At 39.8% G+C, this 24,823-nt stretch overlaps 1 protein-coding gene across 1 annotated transcript in view; it reads right to left on the bottom strand.

Annotated features, from left to right (window-relative positions):
* The window catches only part of dst (dystonin), a 118,403-nt gene extending 94,321 nt beyond the window's left edge, over positions 1 to 24,082 (bottom strand). The window contains exons 1-3 of the mRNA XM_034682728.1: positions 23,753 to 24,082; positions 23,253 to 23,466; positions 3,926 to 3,987 (exon numbers count right to left, since the gene is read on the bottom strand). Coding sequence (XP_034538619.1) covers positions 3,926 to 3,987; positions 23,253 to 23,466; positions 23,753 to 23,764 — 288 coding nt within the window. The 5' untranslated portion in view covers positions 23,765 to 24,082. The remainder of the gene's footprint in view (positions 1 to 3,925; positions 3,988 to 23,252; positions 23,467 to 23,752) is intronic.
* Between the last annotated feature and the right edge of the window lie 741 nt (positions 24,083 to 24,823).

Raw genomic sequence — 24,823 nt, 5'->3', positions numbered from 1 at the left:
TCAGGAGGAAAAGACTGAGTGACTGTGCAGCTCTACAAACACTAGACCAACAATTACTGTAACATTCAGTATGCTTCACACCTCAATAGTCCATCTTCAAAGCATACAGTTGTTTTTTGATTAATTTCCTACAGTAAGTTAATTTTAATATGGTATGAAAACCAACTAACAAAGACTTAAGATCGCAGCTTGGATGAAAAATGAAACGAATTCTCTTTCTTTGGTCATGTTTTGTTTGTTTTACAGTGAATGTCCTGTCATTTGGTACTGCTCTTGCGAGAGTGGACGAACTCAGAACTCTCCTTTTAGTAGACATACTTAAGATGTAATATTCACCCATCAAATCTTACATTGGAGATTCCCAGTGCATATTTACATTTTGTATATCCTCTAGATTCACACATAAGACTCTCTAAAAAAAAATGTTAACATTTATATTTTATATCTAGGTTTACTCGGGTGTGTTTTCATGCCAGTTTTTAGAGGTACCACTTTGTCCAGAGGGAGTGGAAAAACTGACACCAACATAAAGTTCCTCACAGGAGCTTTAAAAAGTTCTGTACTTTTTGGTTCAGCTTTATAAAGTGCTGCTAATTCTAATCTGACCACACTCTGGCTTCCTGGAAGATATTCAACACATTCTAATAATGGTGAAATTAAGACATGAAGGAATTCCCCTTATTAAATTAATCATAGTACCATATTTGTGGTTGGTATAACACATGTGAGTGTGATCTTTACTGGCAGTAGTGATTAATGTACTACTGATGCTTGTAGAACATTACACACAATGATTCATTTTACAAAGACATATTAGATGGGACATGTCAGTGCTTGTCTGTCTGGTAAAATGCTTCATTAACTTGCTCAGACGGATAAAACACCATAGTAAGTGATACATTCCTGAGTCAACAGAAGACAACCTGTTGCTACAGCAGTGCAATATGTCATGCCATGTTCAAATGTTCAATTACTTTAAGCAGACTTTAATAATATTTGATGAGGAATGTTAGCATGTTAGGACCTCGCATGGAGAGAAGTAATTGTTATCACTCTGGATAGACTGTTTATGTTGGAGAGAATGGTTTGCTGATTGCTCTAGATACAATGTTGGATTTTTAACTACTTCACTCCTATGTATATGCAGTGGTGGACAGTAACAAAGTACATTTACTTGAGTGCTGTACTTAAGTACATTTTTTGAGTATCTGTACTTTACTTGAGTATTATTTTTTGGGGAAACGTATTACTTTTTTCTCCACTACATTTCTATCAATGCTCTAGCTACACACAACTTTTAAAAGTCAGCTCATGAATTCATGGATTCAAGGATTCAATGTTTTTTATTGTCATACCAACACAAGCTGTTGCATTATATGGGACGAAATTTTGTTTCTCAAGTCCCTTATAAAGCTACAAAGAACACACAATTAAAGGAAGACATTAGTAATAAATATAAAAATATACACTACCGTTCAAAAGTTTGGGGTCACTTAGAAATGTCCTTATTTTTGAAAGAAAAGCACAGTTTTTTTCAATGAATGAAGATAACATTAAATTAATTAGAAATACACTGTATACATTGTTAATGCGGTAAATGACTATTCTAGCTGCAAACGTCTGGTTTCTAATGGAATATTTACATAGGTGTATAGAGGCTCATTTCCAGCAACCATCACTCCAGTGTTCCAATGATACATTGTGTTTGCTAATCACGTTAGAAAGCTAATGGATGATTAGAAACACCTTGAAAACCCTTGTGCAGTTATGTTAGCACAGCTGAAAACGGTTTTGCTGGTTAGAGAAGCTGTAAAACTGGCCTTTCTTTGAGCTAGTTGAGCATCACATTTGTGGGTTCGATTATACTCTCAAAATGGCCAGAAAAAGAGAACTTTCATATGAAACTCCACAGTCTATTCTTGTTCTTAGAAATGAAGGCTATTCCATGTGAGAAATTGCAAAGAAACTGAAGATTTCCTACAACGGTGTGAACTACTCCCTTCAGAGAACAGCAGAAACAGGCTCTAACCAGAGTAGAAAGAGAAGTGGGAGGCCCCGGTGCACAACTGAACAAGAAGAAGTACTACAAAGAAAGTACTACAGTAGAGTCTCTAGTTTGAGAAATAGATGCCTCGTAGGTCCTGAACTGGCAGCTTCATTAAATGGTACCCGCAAAACGCCAGTGTCAACGTCTACAGTGAAGAGGCGACTCCGGGATGCTGGCCTTCTAGGCAGAGTGGCAAAGAAAAGGCCATATCTGAGACTGGCCAATAAAAGAAAAAGATTAATATGGGCAAAAGAACACAGACATTGGACAGAGGAAGATTGGAAAAAAGTGTTATGAACAGACGAATCAAAGTTTGAGGTGTTTGGATCACACAGAAGAACATTTGTGAGATGCAGAACAAGTGAAAATATGCTGGAAGAGTGCCTGACATCATCTGTTAAGCATGGTGGAGGTAATGTGGTGGTCTGGGGCTGCTTTGGTGCAGGTAAAGTGGGAGATTTGTAAAAGATAAAAGGGATTTTGAATAATGAAGGCTATCACTCAATTTTGCAACGCCATGCCATACCCTGTGGACAGCGCTTGATTGGAGACAATTTCCTCCAACAACAGGACAATGACCCAAAGCACATTTCCAGATTATGCAAGAACTATTTAGGGAAGAAGCAGGCAGCTGGTATTCTGTCTGTAATGGAGTGGACAGCGCAGTCATCAGATCTCAACCCCATTGAGATGTTGTGGGAGCAGCTTGACCGTATGGTACGCAAGAAGTGCCCATCAAGCCAATCCAACTTGTGGGAGGTGCTTCAGAAAGCGTGGGGTGAAATTTCTTAAGATTCCCTCAACAAATAAACAGCTAGAATGCTAAAGGTCTGCAATGCTGTAGTTGCTACAAAGGGAGCATTCTTTGATGAAAGCAAAGTTTGAAGGACAAAATTATCATTTCAACTAAAAATCATTATTTCTAACATTCTCAATGTCTTGACTATATTTTCTATTCATTTTGTAACTCATTTAATAAATAAAGTGTGAGTTTTCATGGAAAACACAAAATTGTCTGGGTGACCCCAAACTTTTGAACGGTAGTGTAAATACAAATATAAATATTGTGCATGAACTGATTGAGTTATTTATGTCATAGTGCAATTGAATGTGCAAATGTACAATGTGCAAGTTTTCAGGTAGTCCGTTTTATTGTACTGTTCATGTCAGAGTCTGTGTGGCTGTATGAATGTCCCTCTCAGATCAGGCAGTTCATTTAGAGGTGGTAATGATGGCTATAACTCTCTACCTGAGCACCCATGGCCATATCTTCAGGCCGTGTTAGAGGTTTTTGAAATGAAGAATGATACGTATCGTTTGAAATGTTCTCCCTGTTTCCCACTCTGCCCAAACATACATAAATTCACAGTCCAACCTGAGAAAGTGTGTTGAGATATGTAACATTTGTTTCATTCCAGGTGAACATTTCAAACTAAGTTGTCTGTGCTTGGAGGAACTTAGTTTCTGTTTTTATTCCATGGTATAATTTTTAGAGATTTGAAGTAATGTTTTCTAAATAAATATCATGTAACAGAATGTACTTCTATGTATTCATGACTGCAAGTTTTGAGATATTTTAGGAAGTACTTTGAATACTTCAGTATTTTTCAAATCAGGTCCTCCAGTACTTTAACTCAAGTAATAATTTGACAGAGCAACTTTCACTTGTATTGGAGTAATATTTGACCAGGAGGATCTATACTTTGACTTAAGTAATGAAGCTGTGTACTTTGTCCAACACTGTGTCTCTGACAACATTGGACACATGTGAATGAGATGCTTACATGCTGAAATTCTAACTGTGACATAATCCATCATCAGGTCTTCATGAGAAGTGAAGAAGAGGGAAAAGTGGCAACAAGCCCTCACAGTCCTTACCTTTACCAGATGCTGGTTTATCCATTTTGTAAACGTCTTTTTCTGCACTCTGTCTCTTTCATCTGAGGAAGAGAGAGAAAAGAAGAAGAAAACACTGTGTTATTATTTCACATTAGAAAGCAATCTTGAGTGTTTGGGCACAACATTAACCTCCTTTGATGAATCATTACAATCATTAGACAAGCCAAATTCTCTTCTGGGTGAGCCTGTTATGTAGCCCATTAAGCTGTATTATATTCAGTGGTAACAAGCAGCTCGTTGTTGCAGCTTTTCCTCTTGCTCCCCATTGCACGGAGTCAATAAGCAATGTTATGTTTGGAGTCAGAGTTTGAGTGAGAGTCATTTAGAGGAGTTTGTATGAAAGCACAAGTCCTCTGTGGCTGTGGAGGAGGATGTCATTTCCTTAGAGGCTGAGATGACATAACTTTCTCCAGCATGCTGTGACCATATTGGGTTTTTTGTTTGCCATTGTCATAGAAACCAGACTTCCTGCAGCTGTAAACATGTGAAACCAAGATGTGAATAGATGCAATTCAAAATAGAAAAGTAAACTCAGCATTTTTTCTAAGATTGGTGTCAGCAGTTGTATTACAAAACACAAGAAAATGAAACTTCATATGTTTTCTCTTCGACTCTCGCTCTTTTCAACATTTTCTCTCGCTGTGATTTTCCTTAATGACATCCTCCCTCGCTGTCAGACCAGAGTAGGATTCAGCACATCCACCACAACCGTGACTCATCTAGCTGCTTCCACGTCTCTGCCAGACCCAACTCCACAGTGAGCGCTGTAAAAACTCACATGTACAATCGATAACATTAACAATGATCTGCCTGGAAGGTCGCATTTACTCAATTTCAACTCAAAAACCTCGCAGCGGAAGAAGTGTTTTCCTGAACTTTGATCCACAGGACTAACGACAGAGATAACCTCTCCACGCCCTGCCCTCAGCGCGGCTTGCAAAATTAAGTTTTGCTCAAGGATATCTCAGCAAGAGTTAGCAACAAGCAAGCAGAGACACGACCGATCTGTCAAGGAAATGACGTTAAGTGGTAAGATTAATACTGACCCATGCAGCACATAAGAGTTATGATGTGAGCTCTCTGCTCCCTCTCCGTCTTGAACAGGTATTTCATCCTCTGCAGCAGCTCCTGGGGGCCGTCCAGAGGATCATGGTTCAGGTAGACGGATGCCATGACGATAAGCAACTGAGGAAGCGGTTAACTGTCTTCCTATTCTTGACTGTCTCCCTGCCTCGCTGCCTGCCTGCCTGCCTGCCTTCCTACCAGCCTCTAGGGCAGCCGTGACTCCCTCTCTCATCAAGCATCCAGAGCGAGTCCTGTCAGGTTTTCCATGGCTACTCACTGTTTTGAGTTTCCACGCGGTTTTTCTATTTATCTTGCAGGAGCACTCAAAACCACAGAAAACTCAGAGCGCCGTCATCTTTAAAAGAAGAAAAACTCCTTGTAAAATGTGCTTAAGGAGGCAGTTCTGATGCAGGATACAGCCGGTTTATTTAAGCAGCAATTTAGACTTATGACTGATTACAGTGTGCAGCCTTTTAAGATTGCTTATAATAACCTTTGAAACATAACCATATTCAACCACAGACTTTTACTGCCACGGATGCAAACGTTTTCAGGTAATCAACTCGCTATTGTTCAGCTGCCAGGTTTCACTACTATCTTTACATCAGGAGTTACAAACCGAGAACGCATGCAGGCATATAATAATAAATGCTCTTCATGATCCAACATGACAAATTCAAGAAAACAGGAGCAAACTTTCCTTCAAAGTTGTTCAGGTCAGAGTTTATAGTTGGGTTTATTTTCAGTTTCACACATAATAATAATAATAATAATAATAATAATAATAATAATAATAATAATAATAATAATAATAATAATAATATTGATAAAGATAATGATAATAATAATAATAATAATAATGACAACAACAACAACAACAACAACAGCAACAACAATAACAATAATAATAATAATAATAATAATAATAATAATAATAATAATAATAATAATAATAATAATAAAACCTTTATTTGTATAGCACTCTTCAATACAAGTAACAAAGTGCTTCCCAAAAACAAAGCTTTACTATAAAGGTGTGTCTTGTAGTGAAATAAAATGAAGGACTGATTCTGCGAGTCTGATGTCCTCTGGCAGGCTGTTCCACAGTCGGGGGGCTCTGACAGCAAAGGGCCTGTCGCCTTTATTTTTAAGTCTAGACCGTGGAACAGCTAGCAGAGCACTGCCAGAAGATTTCATACTGCGTCCTGGTTTAAGGGGGGATACAACTCAGAAATGGTCAAAGCAGTAACAGGACAATTACATTTAATTTTATGTTACAAGTATGTGACAATTTAGGGCTTAAAAAAGCTGACATTGGTCATTTTAAGGCAACGCTGGATTCTGAATGATCCTGAAACGTGCTCCTCCAGGATAGCTGGGGTACCTTAAGAGCTGTGACAAAACTCTCTGCAGATTCCTTCATTTAGTTCATCTAAAAATAGTGCATGTGCAAAAGCTGCAGAAAACTGTAAAGTGGGTTGGTTTGACAGTTAATTGTTACATCTAGATCAAGGGCTGGCATGAAGCCGGCACAATAAAAAGAGCTCTACATCAGCGTGTCACTTCATCGTCTGCATTAACAACATTCAGCAATAAAGGAAGGTGTATCAAGGATTAAGGAAAAGCATGTCTTCATATTGAATATGTGATGCAGTGAGAGGTTCAGCAGCAGTTCTGCTGTGTCATTGCTGATGTGCCCGTCCTTGTGGCTCCACAGATGAATTAACAGAGAGATAGAGCAGAGCAGCCAGCAGCAGGACACGAATTTGGTTTATAAAGCCCATTTCTAAGCTCTTTGCTGCATAATATATAACCCTCTACGGAAAAGCTCATTAATATAGATTCGCCAAGGAAGTATTCCAGGAATCTCTCCAGCTCAGAGCAAAGGGCAGGAGCTGACCCAGCTTTCACACATGCTCAGCAGGAGGCGACTGTACTTCACAAAATGCACTAATGATTACAGGCAAGATTAATAAACTCACATCAACATCAACTCTTTCCAGGGGTGTGTGGAAATCAGTTCATATCATATGTGCCTTTTATGTTTAGATGCCTTCATGCAGGTAGTATGAATGGAAGCAGATCTTTAAAGCTGATATAAATACGCTGAGAGATAAGTTATTTCTGTACCTGTGCTGTTAAAAAAATGAGGGTGTGTTTAACGGTATGGTGCCCTCTTGAGGATCTTCCCAGAATAAGAAGGAAGCAGGAACTCATGTTTTGTATCACAAGGACTCTAAATTCTGCCATTTTTTAAAAGAGAAATCTTTAATTATTTGAACAAAAGGTACTAAAGATAATTTAAAATTAGATTTAATTCAGCCACAAACACTTTCTGTGCAACGATTCAAATAACAAGTATCCACAAATATGATCAAACATTTGTTTCCATGAAGTCATACAACTTTTTTTAAAGAAAAAATAAGTGACTTTAATCTTTGAGCTCACAGAGTTTTCACACTTCTGATTTATTTTCCACAGCTGATCATGCAGATCAGGTTTTTTTATTTATCACAGAACATGAGCTGCTGAACAAGATCATTCCCACCAATAGGGGGATCAATAAGGTAAATATTTTATCTGAACTGTATCAGTATCTTGTTTCATTATTAATACTTATTTTGCACATCAAACAAAATGTATTCTTCACACAGCCACAACATATAACCCATAACCTGTTAACCCACAAGCCAAACAAAGCTCCATGTAAAGTGTGAAGGTTATTTTAACCATTTATAGGAGAATAAAATTAGAAAAAGAACACAATGGACCTTTAAATACAGAGCAGCTGATTTTAAAGTGTCTATTATCAGGACTAATAAAACAAGTATGAAGTGTGAGGGAAAACGTTCCAGAAAATCCTTGAGCCCAGACATGGTGACCTCACGGCAAACTGCTGAGACGCAAATTTAACAGTGACAAAGTGACCATCATGGACGACATCCACCAACCTCTCAACAACGTGCTGGTTGAACACAGGAGCACATTCAGTGACTCATTCCCCCTAAATGCATCACAAAATGCCACAGGAAGTGGCCATCAGACTGTACAACTCATCCCTCTGATCACTGAATAATAACCTGTACTCTGTGCAATAACTGAACAATAACCAAACAATACACTGTGAGATATCCCTGCCACTTTCCCATCCTTGTATATATCTCCTTCAGCGCTTCTGTACAAAGATCATTTCTAACTATTCTGCGCTTCTGTATATACTTTATTATAATTTAATTTATTCTATTCTATTTTATTTTATTTTATTCATATTTATATCGTATTTTATTCCTTCTTCTATTCATATTTTGACTTTCTTACATTCTGTTTATAAGAGCTCTGTAATGACCATATATCCCTCCCCGGGATAAAATAATCTGATTTCTGACAACATTTTCTGGCACTAGTATGAAACTCATGGGAGCTTTTATCTAATAGTCACATTAACACAGGTTTTTACACTTGATGAGGGTTCAATTTTTTTGGTGAGGATTCTCTTATACTGTCCAAAGACCCATATTGCACATACAGGATCTGGTTTGACCAAAAATGCTTACTAGTCTTTTATTCTGTTTTGATGTTTCAGTGGTTTTAGTCTCGTGTTAGGAGGTTAAATAATTAACATTCAAAAACAAACCAGCAGTCTGACCTCTGAATTTATTTAGTCAATGTTTGAAGGATCATGATGCTGAACTAACCCACACTTTCTCAAATTACCTGCAACTTATGACATTAAAAATCTTGGGGCTGTCAGGAAAATGAAGTGATTTAAAGATCTTTTAGCCAATTTACTCCAGACAATAATAAGTTTTAAAGAAGTCACTATTATACACTGTGGACTTTTGTAATGCAGTATTTGCAAACTTGAGTGCTTTGCTTCTTTTCACAACGACTGCAAAGAAAGCTGAACATAATGACACACAGGAGCCAGTCTTGTGTAAAAGTCCACGCTGTCTTGTGGCCTGTGTGTCCTCTGTCTGTATTACAAATAAAACCCCAGTCACAAGTCCAGCACAGCTTTCAGACACACAGCCAGAGAGCTCCTCCTCAGACACTTATTTGTAGACCTCAGCGAAGCACATGTGTGTGGCTATAAATAGCTCCAACCCTAAACCACGCTGCCCCTGCAACTGCAGACCACATAATCTGTGTCACTTAGGTGACGTCCTTCATTTCCTCGTATAAGAGACACGACTTCACTGAGCACCTGTGGGAGAGTTGGATCTTTAGAACAGTTGACTTCATGTTTTCCTGGATAAGGATTGAAGTCTGTTTTCTAGTCTTTTTTTTGTTGTGAGAGATTTATCCTTTCCTAAGAGATGTTTATATATGTTCAGTTATGTTTGTCCAGTGTTGCATTTAAATACTGAAAAGCTCGACTTTCAGGATATGACACTGGCTGCATATCTGCAGGGTTGATACTAAACTGCTCCAAGCTAAACACAACAAGAATTTTGGAAACTCGACCAGCAGAGCAGTCAACAGCACTTCACACTGATCTCCCAAGACTGCATTTTCACAAGCTTCTCCCAGAAACAGAGGAACAAATAATTGGTTATTTTCAAGGGACCGTCAGGCACATGCGGGCAGTTGACAGCCTTTGGCCTCTCGTTACGTCAGGGTGCCTAAAATATCCTCCCATTCTGAGCAGAGCAGAGTCAAAAAGTCCGAGCAATCAAAATCCAGCCTGTGTAATCCTCTTGACCTCGCATGGGAGGGAAATCAAAACAGACATAAAGACTACAGTGAAAAGCCCTCCACCCTCCAGCCTATGACAAGGACACGCTAAACATTCTTGCTCAACAGATCTCATTTCACATCTCTTGTGTCACAACCAGCTCAGTAAGCAAAGGTATGTTTGTATTAGCTTTGTTTAGAGAGCAAGGCTTTGTGTTGCATGGCAGTGGCAGAGAGTTCATTATACAGGTCTATAGCAATGTACATTTGACCTCCCTTTACAAGTGTTTCCCTATATCATATTCTATAATGACAATGACAGGAAATGAAATCAGTGAAACCTGCATTAAATCACCGAAGCCTACAGCACAACGATGGCCACTAACAGGAAGTAGAAAAAGAGTGGGAAATTATACAAGTTTGCTCACTTAAGACCTAAAAATGCTTAATGGTTGAGCATAGCTGCCAGGAAAGCAATAACCAGAAAATGGCTTAAACCTGACCCACCATCTATCGATGACTGGTATGATATAATTCATGATATTTTTAAAATGGAACGGATTACCTTTTCTTTGAAGCTTCAGAAAGACACATTTGAGAAAGTGTGGATGTCTTATATTTCTACAAAAAGACCTTTTCTTTAAGGTATTCAAACATACTACTGTGTTTCAAAGTATTTGTATTCATTATTTTCTTGTGAAACAGACACCTCACGTTCTGTCATTGGTCTCTCTTTGTTTTTATTGAGTTCTGTCTTATGACATTAAAAGACAAGGTGGATCACTATAGATGACAAGTAACAAATGTAATTTGTACAATTGTGAACTTGTGTGATTCCAAATTAAAAAATGTTTCTTAATGGGACTGACTAAATGCAAAATACAGTTTTTAGTAAAATGGCCAAAAAGTCTTATTTTATAAGATCTATGTCTAAGCTTTGATATTCAATTCAATTCAATTCAAAATACCTCATTTATCCCAGGGGGGGCAATTAAAAGGCCAGAGAGCAGTGGTATAAAAACAAAAGTTAGGTCATTAACTGCACAACAGCAATATACACATCTAACATTCACACATACATCCATACATTCATACATAGATTCAAATTTAAAATAAGAAGTGTGCCATGGTTGTGGTTGAATAACGAATAAATTAACTAAGGTGAACAAATATGTCACACATCTTTTAATGTAAAGCACTATTTATCTTTATAAATAAGACCAAAGTAAAACTTAAGAGTCTCCATGTCATGGGTTAACTGTATATGCTACAACTGTCATGTTGTTATTGAATGATACAAAAAGAAAAAGGTGACATAAGTAAGCCAACACAGCATGTCAAAAATGTGGCATCTTGAGAGTAAAAATGTTGTATCCTGGCTCATTAAGAACCTGGTGGTGTAGAAATGTTGGGTTGTGGACACAGAGTTTTTGTGGGTAGTGTAAGAGTCCTTTTCTCCATTCTCAAGCCTCTCTCCCCCAAAATGTCCTTACTCATCCCTAATGCTATCAGTATGATAAAAGTGTACTGAGGCGCAGCTTTTATCCCAACGCTGAAGTCAGCATGGTAATATGACTTATGCCCTTTTATCTGACAGGAAAGCTGAAGAGAGACAGGAAATGAAGGGAGAAGATAGTGGGCTACAAATGCACCAAAGGGGTCGAGGCCGGGTGTCAGGCCTGAGACTGAAGCATTTAGTACTGTACCTTCTGAAAATGGGGCGCAGGCTTTACCTAATGAGATAAACCAACAGACCTTGTGATGGCGCTGTATTGGAATCATCAATCCTTCCATCAGTCATTGTAGTTGAGAGACTAGACTGACAAACAGACCAACATGCTGGCTATAAATGGTTTGCTGCAGCTTACCGTTTCCCCTCATCAAAGCGGCCACATTGATTTTTTAAGTGATGAATGTACATTCTCACTATAAGAGAGGTATACAGGAGTGATGACTCAGCACAAAAAGGGCTACAGTTTTCCACTTAGATATGCACACATGCATCACAGGAAGTAAAGAGGCAGGTAGTGTGGGCTCCACTGAATGAAGCCTTAGTTTGGACGCTCTCAAAAATCAATTTCTTGAATTACACCTTGAAAAATAACTCAACAAGAAATAAAACAAACACAGAAAGGTGTCAATTTTCCATGTTTTTATCCAGAAATCCTTAAAGAAACTAAAAGAGAGTGAGAAAGAAAGAGAGAGAGGTCAAAAAACAGTGTGGCTCCACTCTCTCCTCGCCACCTCATTAATTCAAAAACTAATCTGCTACGAGATCAACGAACCTGAACAAGGGGGCAGGGTTACAGCATGCATGATTCAGCCACCCTTCAAACACATGACATTCTGTTACAAATCCAAATACCTTTTTTAATATTATAAAAAAATACTTAGAGCATAATGAACTTTAACCTTTTACCATCTTTCTATAAATGTATATATTTATCTTAATCCTTATAAATAAGCTATCTTTGTAAATTATTACATCATCATGAATTGCATTTAGGCTCCAACACGTAAGTTGTAAACAACGTACTCTGAGGGGAGATACTTGCTCATGCATTTCTCTCATTCTTTGTAAGTGAGAATACCACACTCTGTCTTCTCAGAGGGGCAGGGCAGCATCTCAAAAATGTGACTAGAACAGCTCTGCAAATGAAACAGGTTGCCAAGCCTTGAAAGATGCCTTTCCAGCCAGAGTTTTCTTTAAGACAGAGAAAAGAGGAATTTAAGAAAAAGGTGACAAAGTCTCAGCTTCTGTGCAGACCTCATTATCATCTGGTCTAAAGCTTCTTTCTGCAAAGTGCTACAGAGGGAAGAGGCACAGTGTGACCACTGCTGCACACAATTTCCAGCCACCTCTTCATCACCTTTTTGAATAAATTTCAAGCCACATTAAAGCTAACTGTGTATTAAGAGGTGTACTTATAACTAATATGTCTGACATCTGTATCATTAGGCTTCAGGCTGTTAAGATGTTAAACTAAATCCAGACACTACTGAAGCGGAAATATTGTATGACCCTTGATAACGAGCAAATGGAGTATGAAGGTGAAACTGGCAGAGCGCTCTTATCCACGCACTATCACTACAGAGGCACTCAGCAAAGTCAAGGAGGGCGAGAGAGGAAGCATTATTGATTGCTAATGGGACATACACTTTCAAACATGAACAAACACACACAGCTGCTAAAGCTCCAATACTGAGCTCCATGTGCAACAGCTGCAACTGCCATGTTTGAGTGAGTGTTTGTGCATGGGATCAAGTCAGCTCTTTCTCCACACTCTCAAAAAACAACACGAATTTCCCCATACGCTCTTAAAGTCTGAAGAGCGCACTGAGCAGAAGTTTGTGGATTTCATTGTCATGCAGTTTCACTTTCTAACAAATGCATGAAAAATTTGCTTTTTTTAGTGTGTTAGATTTGATAAGGCCTGCACAATAAAAACTCTTCATGAGACATAATATGCATGATGAACAAACCACAAAATAAACTTCCTGAAGCTCAATGACAAAGAACAATCCTATGCAGTGTGCACTCACGCCCAACATGCAGATAGAGCACTTAATACTGCAATCATGCATTCAAAATGTTTGGGCAATCAGCTGAGGCCCCAGATAGTCGTCACCTTCCCTCAGACACATTTGTGCCAATTTCATGGCAGCCATGACGTAAGCTCGCATGATGGTTCAGAAAGACCATTAGGGCGAGGAAAATGTGGTTAATCCATAGACTGTATAAATAATGGATGGTATCCGTGACGCCACCCATCTGTTTCTGAAGCGCTGTTTTGAGGCCGATCGTCGGCGGGAGCCATATTGATGCTGTCAAGTGTTTGTGACGTAAAGAGGCGGGCTTTGAGCCTCCTAGCCAACAGCTACAGTGTTCCCACCTGTCAATCAAGTCAGCTGTGCCTCTCATTGGAAGACTCGTAATAATAATAATAAGAAGAAAGGTACTTTATTAATCCCCATGGGGGAAATTCAATTTTTTCACTCGTGTTAATTTTTGGTCATGCTACACACACAGTTTTTTGGTATACATACAATGTTATGCACAAACATGCAGTGGACATACATAGGGAGAGATGTCAGAGTGAGGATGCTGCCATCAACCAGCGCACCTCGAGCAGTTGGGGGTTTGGTGCCTTGCTCAAGGCAGTGCCCAGGCAAGTGAATCAGCACCTCTCCAGCCACCAGTCCACTTGCCATACTTCGTCTATACTGGGACTTGAACCAGTGACCAAGCCAAGTCCCTATGGACTGAGCTACTGCCGCCCCAATCTCAATATCTTTGAAATTACCACGTTATGAAAAATTCACCCCCATACAGTGTGTGCCGATCGAGAAATGAGCTATCCAGACTACACTCGTCTTTGAACCAGGCTGTAAACATGTTTATTTCTGCTGTAAAGATCGGCTTCTTTGAATTGGTGTGTATGTGGTTTCCAGTTCTTCCGGAGCCAGCCTCAAGCGGATCCTCAATGAACTGCAGTTTTTAGCACTTCTGCATTGGACTCATATTTTTAGACCGTAGGTTGCCGCTTGGGTTAATCTTGATTCTTTTTGGCCTAAGGAGCAGAAAATCTGGGGGGCCGTTTTAGCTCAGTTGGTAGAGCAGGTGCTTCATGTACAGAGACTTCAGTCCTCATTGCATTGGCAGCAGAATCGATGCCCAGTCATGACATGATCTGGTGCATGTCATGCCCCCCCCTCTCTCCCTTTTTGAATGACTCAGTTTGAATTCAGGAGAGACAATGCATTACAAACAAGCAGCAGAAAAACACAAACTGCTACACAACAGCCAATATGCCTGCTTTATTTCTGTTCATATAGATGAGTCATATCTTTGCAACAAAAGCCAACAATGTTATCAGATCTTCAGGGCCTATAACAATCATTTTCATACAACCGTCTTCTCACTTCTCTCAGACTACTGCAAAGGTTTTTAAAATGATCGCTTGGGAGTCACCACAAAAACAGATGGAACTATTCTTTTCCTGGCCACGTACGGAATATCTGAGACATATTGAAGAAATCTGTTTCCTGTTGCTAATGTGGGATTGCTTCCCAGCATCTGCTGCATTTAGGAGAGAAGGGTGGAGCTGCTGGAGTGAGAGAGAGAAAGAGAGAGAAAGAGAGAGCTGTAGAGCATGAGTCAGGGTGGGACAGGGACGCAGAAGATGATCTCATGTGAGAGGAGCTAAAGCAAAGCAGTGGAATGAGGTCCGGTCATGCTGCTCTTCCCATCACCATGACAGCATATAAATACAACATTCACAAATGCAGCAGTGAGCAGGCACGTCACTCTGTCACACATATAATACAACTGAACAGGGCTGCATCAAAGTCAGATAACTTAGTATAAATTCTTTAGGATTATATGAAGATAACTGATTTAATGTGCTCTATAAGGCCAGAGCATACATCTCTGCAGGATGCATGTCCAAATAAAGACTAAATCAAACAGTGATGTATTACATCAGCTTGTGGGGCAGTGAGAAGCTTTCTGAGAGCTCTGCTGGGGTTGGATTACACTGCCCATTTTAAATGAAGTCAATTGATTCGATCAATGAAGGGCTCGGCCGCAAGAACAATATTATGTTTCTGGACAAATACAGAGCACAGACTGTGTATGGAGATGTTCTGATCACATTTTTTTAAACTTCTGATACCAATGATTATACTTCAGTACAGGTTGAATCAGAGCATGCCTGAGAAAACTTGGAAAAATAGAAAAGATATAATATTTTTATTAAAGCTGGGGTTGGTAGTCAGATTTAGATACACTTTTTGTTATACTGGTTAAAATGATCTTTATGTCCCGATGGCAATCAATACATAATGTGTTCCTAAAAAAGAGCCAAGTAAAGCTGCTATCTACAGCCGGAGTAAACCTGGGAAAACACCAACCAATCCCTGCCATCAGGAGCCAAATTATGAAACCAATCAAATCCCGTCCTGCCATTCTGCCCGCCTCCTGCAAAGCGTACATTTCATGTTTGTTTGTGTTTTTAACTTTCAACTATGTGAATGTTTTGGTGTTTTCTTACGACTGAGTGAGACATGAGTTGACGTAGTGCAAAACACAAACGATGTGCTGAGGACCGGTTTGGAATCAGTCACCATCATATGGTTGCGTATCAGCGGCGCTCGTGCATGTGAACGGGGGTGTCGTTCGAGCTCCGACGGGAGGGGGGGAGGGGTTAGACGGACTCCTGAGGAAATGCTACATTCAAATTCATGCTGGTTTTCCGTGGCTACCAACCCTAGCTTTAATAGAAGTAACTGACAGCTTCATTCAAATAAAATCTGACACAAAGCATGATAAGAGCTTGGGGATGACATTGTTCAAGTTTCAAAATATACTGAATGATATGTCAGATTAAAACTGTAAAATTGGCAAGTAAAGAATAAATTATTGACAATAATGTGGTCTGCATTGAAAACATGCATGAAGCGGGAAGGACATAAATATTTCAACTCTTTTTCAAACTAACTTTGTCAATAAATTTGGATTTGATTGGGTAAGATACTTGTGTGAATAAGGGCTTTGTGGGGCGCTGGCGGCCTAGCAGTCTAAGTGCCCCACATACAGTCGCCAGTTCAACTCCCGGCCTTGACCATTTGCTGCATGTCCTGGTTAGACGGAGTCCTGAAGAAATGCTACTTTCAAATTCATGCTAGTTTCCCATGGCTACCAACCCTAGCTTTAAAAAGGAAAAAAGTTGAAAGCTAATCTCCGAGCTATATAGCAGACCTTTTAATACCATACAAGCCGATGCGTGCATTGAGATCCTCGTGCGGAGGTTTATTGTGCATTCCTCATACAAAAATGAAAACGAAAGGGAACAGGGAGTTCGCAGTGAGGGGTCCGACACTCTGGAACCATCTGCCCAAAGAGATCAGGTCTGCTGAGTCAGTGAGCTCTTTTAAATCTCTTCTTAAAACATACTTTGATCGCAGAGCCTTTCCTGATTTTATCTGAATTTTATTTTATTTTAACAGCCTTAAGAAATATATTTTAAAATAATTGTATTCATTTAGAGCTCTTTTAGGGGAATTTTATTTCTTTTAAAATATGTTTTATTTCTTTATCTTGACTTGTGTGTTTTTATGAACTGCCTGTTATATTTTGCTGCCCATTTAAAGCACCTTGTAACCTTGTTTTGAAAAGTGTTCTACAAATAAATTATTATTATTAACCCTCCTGTGAGGAGTTTTTAAATGGTCATTAAACAGACTGATGCTGATCATCTCTGTACATCTTCATGTCTGTTACCGCTGACACTTGGGTTGGTGTCAGATTAACTGATTTACCAGCCTGCTGCTGAAACAGCCTTTTGTTAGAAAGATTCACAGTGAGTGTTAAGATTGACAGTTTAAAGGAAGCAAAATGATATCTGTCATCAGTGAACCCAACTCATGCATGTACAGAAGTGGATCAGCAAAGAGATAAGATTGATCACTTTGTCCACATGGGTTAACAAGAACCAAAACATCCTCATAGTATTTTTTTTCCTGCTCTAAGCATCTTAACTTTGAATTAGAATATGTGATTGGAAAACATTAGCTGAGCCTTTTTTCCTCTCTTTGCTAGCAGCACACTGTACGACTTGTGTTGGTGGCAGTCTTGATAGATGTTATACTATGAGCTGTTTTGACAGGTGTATTCAACAGTTCCTGAGCAGCAGCGAAGGCATTTCAGGTACTGCTATCATTCTGTTTGCAGGATTGAACTGTGTGGAAGTGATGGACAGCAACATGAAAACAATCTCAGATATCATTTCTCAAATAAATAAAAATGTAAAAACAGGTCTGGGGGACTATGTATGCTTGAAACCTGTAAAATGAAACCACAAGCAGCTGTATGAGTTTCAAAGCAGGTCCTGCCAGACACTGTTGTGAAATCAGGTTGCATCAAGTTCAGCTAGGAGTTGGTACTGATCCAAAAATCTAATGCACTTAGATAGCCATAAGCATTCAGGAATTTGGCTGGGGTGGCCGTGAAATGACCCTTAATAATTAGACAGCCGTGTGATTATACCATCTGTTTGGTGTTTGTTCACAAACCAAATCCACTGTGTTTCATTAGTCTTGATTTTTTTTCTTGCTGCTCAGATTTGAATAAACAAACAAACAAACAAAACAAACAAAGCACAGATACACTTTTTTTCTTGTAATCACCAATTAAGGAAACAAATATATATTGCTTTAAATTAGCAATGAGGCAATGTCAGCAGGGTATGATTGGTTAATAGGAAGTTTTTGAATGTGCTTCAAGAAGTATGAGTGAGTATTGTAATTAATCTGAAAAACTGAGATGAGTTTTAACTTGGATTAGGTAGAGGTTTAGAGATCTGATTTAGAGAGGCTACAACGGCCGACTGTTCATTCACAACAAAGCTTACAGACCACTGATCTGTGGGCCGAGTTAGGTGGGTAAAGACCACTTTCAAAGTGTGGCTCCTTGACATCCAAATCTCAATGAAAAGCCAAAGTGTCACTACCATCAACTTGACACATGAACAAGTCTCTGGAACTTGGATGCTGCTCCCATAAAAAACAAAGTGTCTTTTGTACGGTAACAGACAGTCTCCATAGAGGCAGCCTGGCGTGTGTGTGTGGGCCGCTGGGCCGTTTGAATGTGATGAGTGGGCTGTCGACATAGAGCAGAGGGGTTGGGCTGGGCACGGCCCCGGAGGATGGACAAAGGCAGTGACTGTGCAGAAAACACAATGCTCTCTTACTGGTCCCTGTGCTACACTGCAAGATAATGCACGCATTAAAAAAATGACGTTAATAATAATCATGTGTTTTATTTAATGTATCTGCAGAAAGGCTGCTCATAAAGAGGGATTAGGTCATAATGCAGGCCTCAATGATTCACAGGCAGATATGTCAGGCAGACACTGACAGACCACGCCCTCTTATAACACACAACTTACATAGGAGGCAACCTAAAGACACATTTTGTTCTCTGTAAGACCTTCAGCAAACATTGTGAATCTGGGTATGAAGCCGTTTACATTCAGAAAGAAGACTTTACTTGTACTTTAAATAAAGATGATCTCTAATAATGAGCATTCTGACAAAAGAATATATAATATTCCTTTGTCATATTCCACTCAGGATAAGAGAGCTTGAATATTAGTGTTACTGAAGAGAAACAAATGTGAAGCTCATGAGCTGCAGAGTACAGCTTTCTCTAGTACTCTATAGAATCATATTTATTTAACACTTGTTATCCTAAAAATATCAATAAAGAGCAGCAGACAAGATAGTCCATTTTAATTAGATATTGGTATTTGATTTGCAGGGCTGTCTTCTCTCAAAACAAACTCCACTTTTAATCCCTAGTAAGATTTTTTGCACCACATGTCTTCTTAAAAACAAAATGACCTCCAAGAGCAGCTGACTGAACCACCAAATGTTTAATCCATTAAATCTTCCCTGATGTCAGAGGATGATCAAGTGTTGGGAAACTTTATGACCCCTTCATGCCAAGGCCTACCCAGCAGGCTCTGCTGGAACAGTTTGATCCCACGCAGCCACTGTACCATTAACAGCTTAAACCGTGTATTTAGCTCACTCCTCAAGTTTACAGCCTTTTGTAAAAAAGCCTGCATTGAATTTCAGCCCAAAGCAATTCCTGCATCCAAGGTACTATTAAGTTCAAACACCTAATTAGTGTGGTATGCCTTATAGCAATAAGACCTGCAGACATGCCTTCAGTCAATGGAGACTGTTATGCTTAGTCACCAAAAATTCTAAACCTGCATTCCTTTGAAACACAGATCAGAACTCCAGTCAACACTTCCGCTGTCTATGGATTTTTTCATTGTATTTCTAACAGGTAGAGATCAGAAAAGGTCACACCACATGGTATTGATTCACCCCAAGAAAGTCTGTAAATATCCATCCTCCAGTTTTGATCTGTTCTCTGACTAAAATCAATCAGAAGTGTTTGATAAGCAAACAAAAAACCATCCAATCCAACACCTTGAAACAGTGAGACAAGGAGACTTTTGTTACCTCCTTTAAAGCTGGCCCTCTCTCTTTCCTGTTTACTGGTGTGTTTGGTTGTGTTTGTTTGGTTACTGTTGCTGGTTTTCTTGTGAAAAAGTCTCTCTTTGATTCTCAACACATCACATGGAGAGAAGCTTGGGGCTGTGGGTGATCCAGAGGTCTGCAAATAAAACTAAAGCAACAATAAAAATAGGAGCTTAGCCAGCGCCCTATAGAAAAATGTCCAGACTGGGGACAAGCAATTCATCTTCTTATGGAGACAAAAGACCAAGTTGTTTGCCATCTTCAAGCCTGGGAATACAACTTTACATCGAGAACAGGACTGTTAAGAAAGATATTTGACACTGACATGAAGACAATATTAAAGATATTTGATTCCAACAGAATATATTATTGCATAACTGTTTGCTCTCCACTGATAGCTTGATTTTAACTTCACAGAGAACCTATGAACTGACAATATGCATAACCTGCCTCTAACCCAAACTGACCTGTAGTAAATAAATGTTGAGTAACTCTTGCAACTTAAACCCTGATAGCTGGAATGCTATGAAGAAACACATGTAAACAAAGCTGCTGGAAACGGTGGTGTAGATAAGTTTGCGAGATGTAATGATTAGCTCGCCAGCTGATCCACCAGGATTACTCAACAGCTACACATTTATGAATGGAAAACATGACAAGAAAGAAAAAAAGACACAACAAAAGGTCAGTTTAACTTGAAATACAAAAATAAATGCAGCAAAAACAAGGGCTGTGAATTGAAATCAATCCAAGCCTGAAACTCCTCTCATATAATATAATAAGGAATTACCAAGATAACATGTCTTACCGTTCTTCCAGAGATTCATTGCTCATGCAACTACTGCTAGGGAGTCAAATATCCTCTAAAATCAATATCTAACATGTAAAAGCTAATCCCAGAGTGGTAGTTCGTGATAGAAGCACACAGGAAGAATAAGTGAGCTCATTGTGTGTCACAGCTCCTCTGCCTGAAAAACACAGTTACATCTTCCTAATGATGCTACATCATATGATCATCACATCAGACTCCAGTCTGTTTTAGCCTTATACCACAGCTGACTGGCTCTGCTGACTACAAAACCCTACAGCTGACAGTAACACGCTCACGGCAAGCGTTCAATACAACAGCACAATGTACGTGCTATCTGTTGTTTTACTTGTGAGGGGAGGAAGCACGAGAGTTGAAACCCCCGCTGTCAGTTTGAATTCAGCTCCACGGGACCACCACCGCAGGCCTGGCCTCAGAGTGCACGTGTATGATTTTTGACAGCGAGCTCTATAGCTGTCAAAGAGACACAGGAGAACATGGACCTCTAATATGTGATGGATTTGTTGTAATTAATGAGATATATCTTCATACAATACCTTAATTCCCAGTGCTTTTGTATATAATGAACTGTGACTATTCTGCATTTCTGTATATACTCATTATTAATCCAATGTATTCATATTTATATCTTATTTTATTCTTTCTTTCTATTAATATTTGGACTTTTTCATAATGTGTATAAGAGCATTCTGTAACAACTGAATTTTTCCCGTGATAAATAAAGTATTTCTGATTCAGATCCAAAAGGGACAGCTACATGAAGTGACATAGGCTACTGACATGAGCAAACGCCTCACCCTGCTATGTCATTGTCCTCTCTGCCTTGAGAAACCACATAGGTCAATTAAGGAACAATCAGTCAGTGATTGTCCTATGATGTTCCCCCTAAACAACAAACACAAACAGGCCTTTTACATTGTATAGTATGATATACTCAAAAAAAGGACTGTTTCTTTTCAGTCTGACCTTCCAATTTGAAAATAAATGTGGGAGACACTGAAAGCAGTTGGCTTTCAATGATTTCCAGACATATACATCCAAAACATAGCTAAACTGTAATTATTCAATAATGATACTCTAGTCTGATGATCACTGCAATCATTAAAAAGCCTCAAAATAAAGTCTTTGTCCTAGAGACAAATATTCAGCCTAAATGTGATGTCATGCAGGAAATATTCTCACTTTTCCACCACAGGGATAAAGACACTGATACCAGCCAGTCACCACAGAGAGGAGGGGGTGACACAGGCTGACATTCATTGAACTGTCAAGCAGCAGTCAGGCAAATATCTTCATCGTCCCAAAGCCTAAATACCATCCAATCAGTATTGATCCTACCTTTGTATTTTTCCAAAACATCCTCATACGCTTGGAGGTATTCCTGTTCGTCCGAGAGCACGTTACCCTGCGCTGCGTACTGAGCCATAACCCGGACTCCACAAACTGGACATTCACCAGCGGCGGACGGGGACACAGCGTGTGTATATGTGCATGTGTGTGTATAGTGTTTATGTGCATGTGTGTGAGTGTGTGGTAAGGCACTCAAGAGTGATCGGCGCTGTTGTTGCACTAAAGGAAACGCCCTACATCCCTCCCTTGTCTGCGCTCTGTCCAATGGGCGACACTTCCTCTCATGAGTGCAGGAGATTGATAGGAAGAACTGCGCTGCAAAAAATGTCTGTCTTATCAACCCCATTCATCCCATATCAAGGCTTAAATGCAAATAATATCAATGTGCAATGATATTTTCTGAGCACAGGTGACCCAGTATCTTCTTAATCTAGAATATGCATCACTTATTCTCATCTGTGGGTTGAATATGATATCAAAACCAGACTGAATGAGTTGGTCATTTTTTACAGTGTGGTAATAATAAACGCGTTTCCTTGTCAGCCGTCCCTGTACCGGCTGGTATCATGGACCACTTTCGTTTTTCCCTGCAGTCCACCTGCCAGACTTGCATCAGACTCATCCCAGATTCCCAATGTTTGCATATTTGCAGTTAATGTCTCATCATCTGTGTCAAATATAACAAACAAAAACACAGTCAGGTGCAAGATTACACGACTAGATCCAGAACAGTCCCTTGTCAGAGATCAGCTACTTTGCATTTCCAACAAGCTCTCTCTCTGTTCCCTGACTAAGACAGACTTTATCACGTCAAGTAGTGTCAAAGTATCATTATAAAATACTGTGGTGCTGTAAAATCTCCAACCATGTCACCAAGTGAGGAGGAAACAAGAGGCCATGTCAGAGGGATTGGTGTTAGTGTGGTTCAAAGCTTAACTTTTGATATTGACTTTTGGGTCCATATGCGTCCTCATGTGTTTCTATCTCAACAAATCATTTATAGGCCTATTTAAATAAAAAATACACACTATGGATGAGAAGTAAAATTAATTTTAGCTCAAACAGGAATACAAAAATATGTTTATGATTCCACATACTCAATAAAACACTTGTTCTTTTAAGGCACTAATCCAGAATAAGAGCAGACCAAAATACCATCACATGTACCACAAGTGAGCGTCACTCCAGCCCTCAAATAAAACGGGGAATAACAGGAGTAGACACCCCCTAATTACACTCATGTAGCCTCCATATGCACAGCATATCACTGCATGTACTGCTGTTGTTTTCCTAGTTACAGCATAATACATGAACAACAGGCAGCCTGCCTCTCACCTGCGATCCTGAGCACAGCTCTCTCTGCCGGATCCAACACGGATCCTCCCTGGATTTTCCTCTTAGACCGCTCATGTCTTGGCAGGTTCCAGGGTAAAGTGTCCCCGGGTGCCGGAGATGCCGACCCAGATTTAACACTGTAATCATCCTCGTCTGAGAAATCCGCGGAGGAAGACATGGATCCGTGCAGGGAAGGGTTCCCCGAACTGGAGCTCTGTGAGACAAAAGAAACCGGGGGATAAGGGAAAAAAAAGGAACAATGCTTTTTCTTGACTACATACAAGATCACAACACCGAAATAACACACTGAGTAATATCACAGTATTTCTCACCATAGCAGGTCAAAGTGCGTAATGTGAGCGCATTAGGTGTGAGGACGCTCCTTGACTCGAGTCACCACCACCTCGTTATGATCCATAACAATAAAGAAATGAGCTAAATAAAAGCTATGTGAAATCAATAGTATCTGGCTCCCCCGCCAGGTCAGAAATAAGACTTACCACAGTGTACATGGAGACCTGTCAGCTGGAGGAAAAAATAACAGTCCTGTTTACGCCTTATTAGCTTCCAACCCTTCGGTCACACATTCCGTGCGTCAATATCCCAAAAAGGTGCCACGCCCTTGGAGAGATGCTCCGGCCACGAGTTCGTCCCTTATCTGAGCATGAAGGATGCGGGGTGATGTCAGATCTCCAGAGGGGCTGAGGAGGGATGTTACGCCGTGTGCTGTCGAGGCAGAGCTGAACCGTGATGGGAGAGCAGACTGCATGCGTCTCCGCGTCATATACCCGCGTACCAACAACAGCAGCAGCAATGACCGCGGTGTTATAGCGCCATCCCTGCGCGAAGGTGCTACTGGGTGGCTCCAAATACATCAGAAGCGGGGGTAACGAGAGGACAAGTGCTGCCACAGTGTGCCACAGTGTGCCACAGCAGGGACTACAAAACAGATCCACATACAGGGCAGGCTGCTGAAGAGGACTTTGGACACAATTACGTAACAGTCTGCCCTGTAGCCGGCGTGTTGACCAAAGTGGGCACAGTGAAAGCATTCATATATGTTCAGCCAATTAGCACCTGAGATTTTTGAGGACCACGGGTGCACAAAGGAGGGATTACACTTGGTCTAAGTAGCTTTGGTTTCAAGTTTTAACCCGCTTAAACCCAGGAAATGTAATCAAATACAGTTTATACCATGAAACTGAGCTCCTTTAGGTCATCTTTCCTTCTCTTTCTCAAATCGTGGCACAGATTTTACAATTTTGATAACATCTGGATTAAAAGAAATAGCCTATAGAAATAATTATTGATGAGTCACTTCCTGCAATTTCCTGCTGCACCCTGACACACCTGAGTTTGAGTAACAGAACAAATGAAGGCAAACAGATCCTGATGAAGAAGGAAGGGTGGGGTGACTAATACCTGTATGATGAAACCTCATTTGCTGATTAAAGTAGCAGCACTGACAATGAGAACTGACACTAATGAAACTGGTGGATAGCCGACTCATTTTGTCACACTGGCAGTAATTTGCAGTGAAGACTCTTCATGTAACTTAAAGGTGTGAATGT

The sequence above is a fragment of the Notolabrus celidotus genome, chromosome 4 (genome assembly GCF_009762535.1).
Source record: "Notolabrus celidotus isolate fNotCel1 chromosome 4, fNotCel1.pri, whole genome shotgun sequence".
NCBI lineage: Eukaryota > Metazoa > Chordata > Actinopteri > Labriformes > Labridae > Notolabrus > Notolabrus celidotus.
This window is presented reverse-complemented; position numbering and strand designations above follow the sequence as displayed.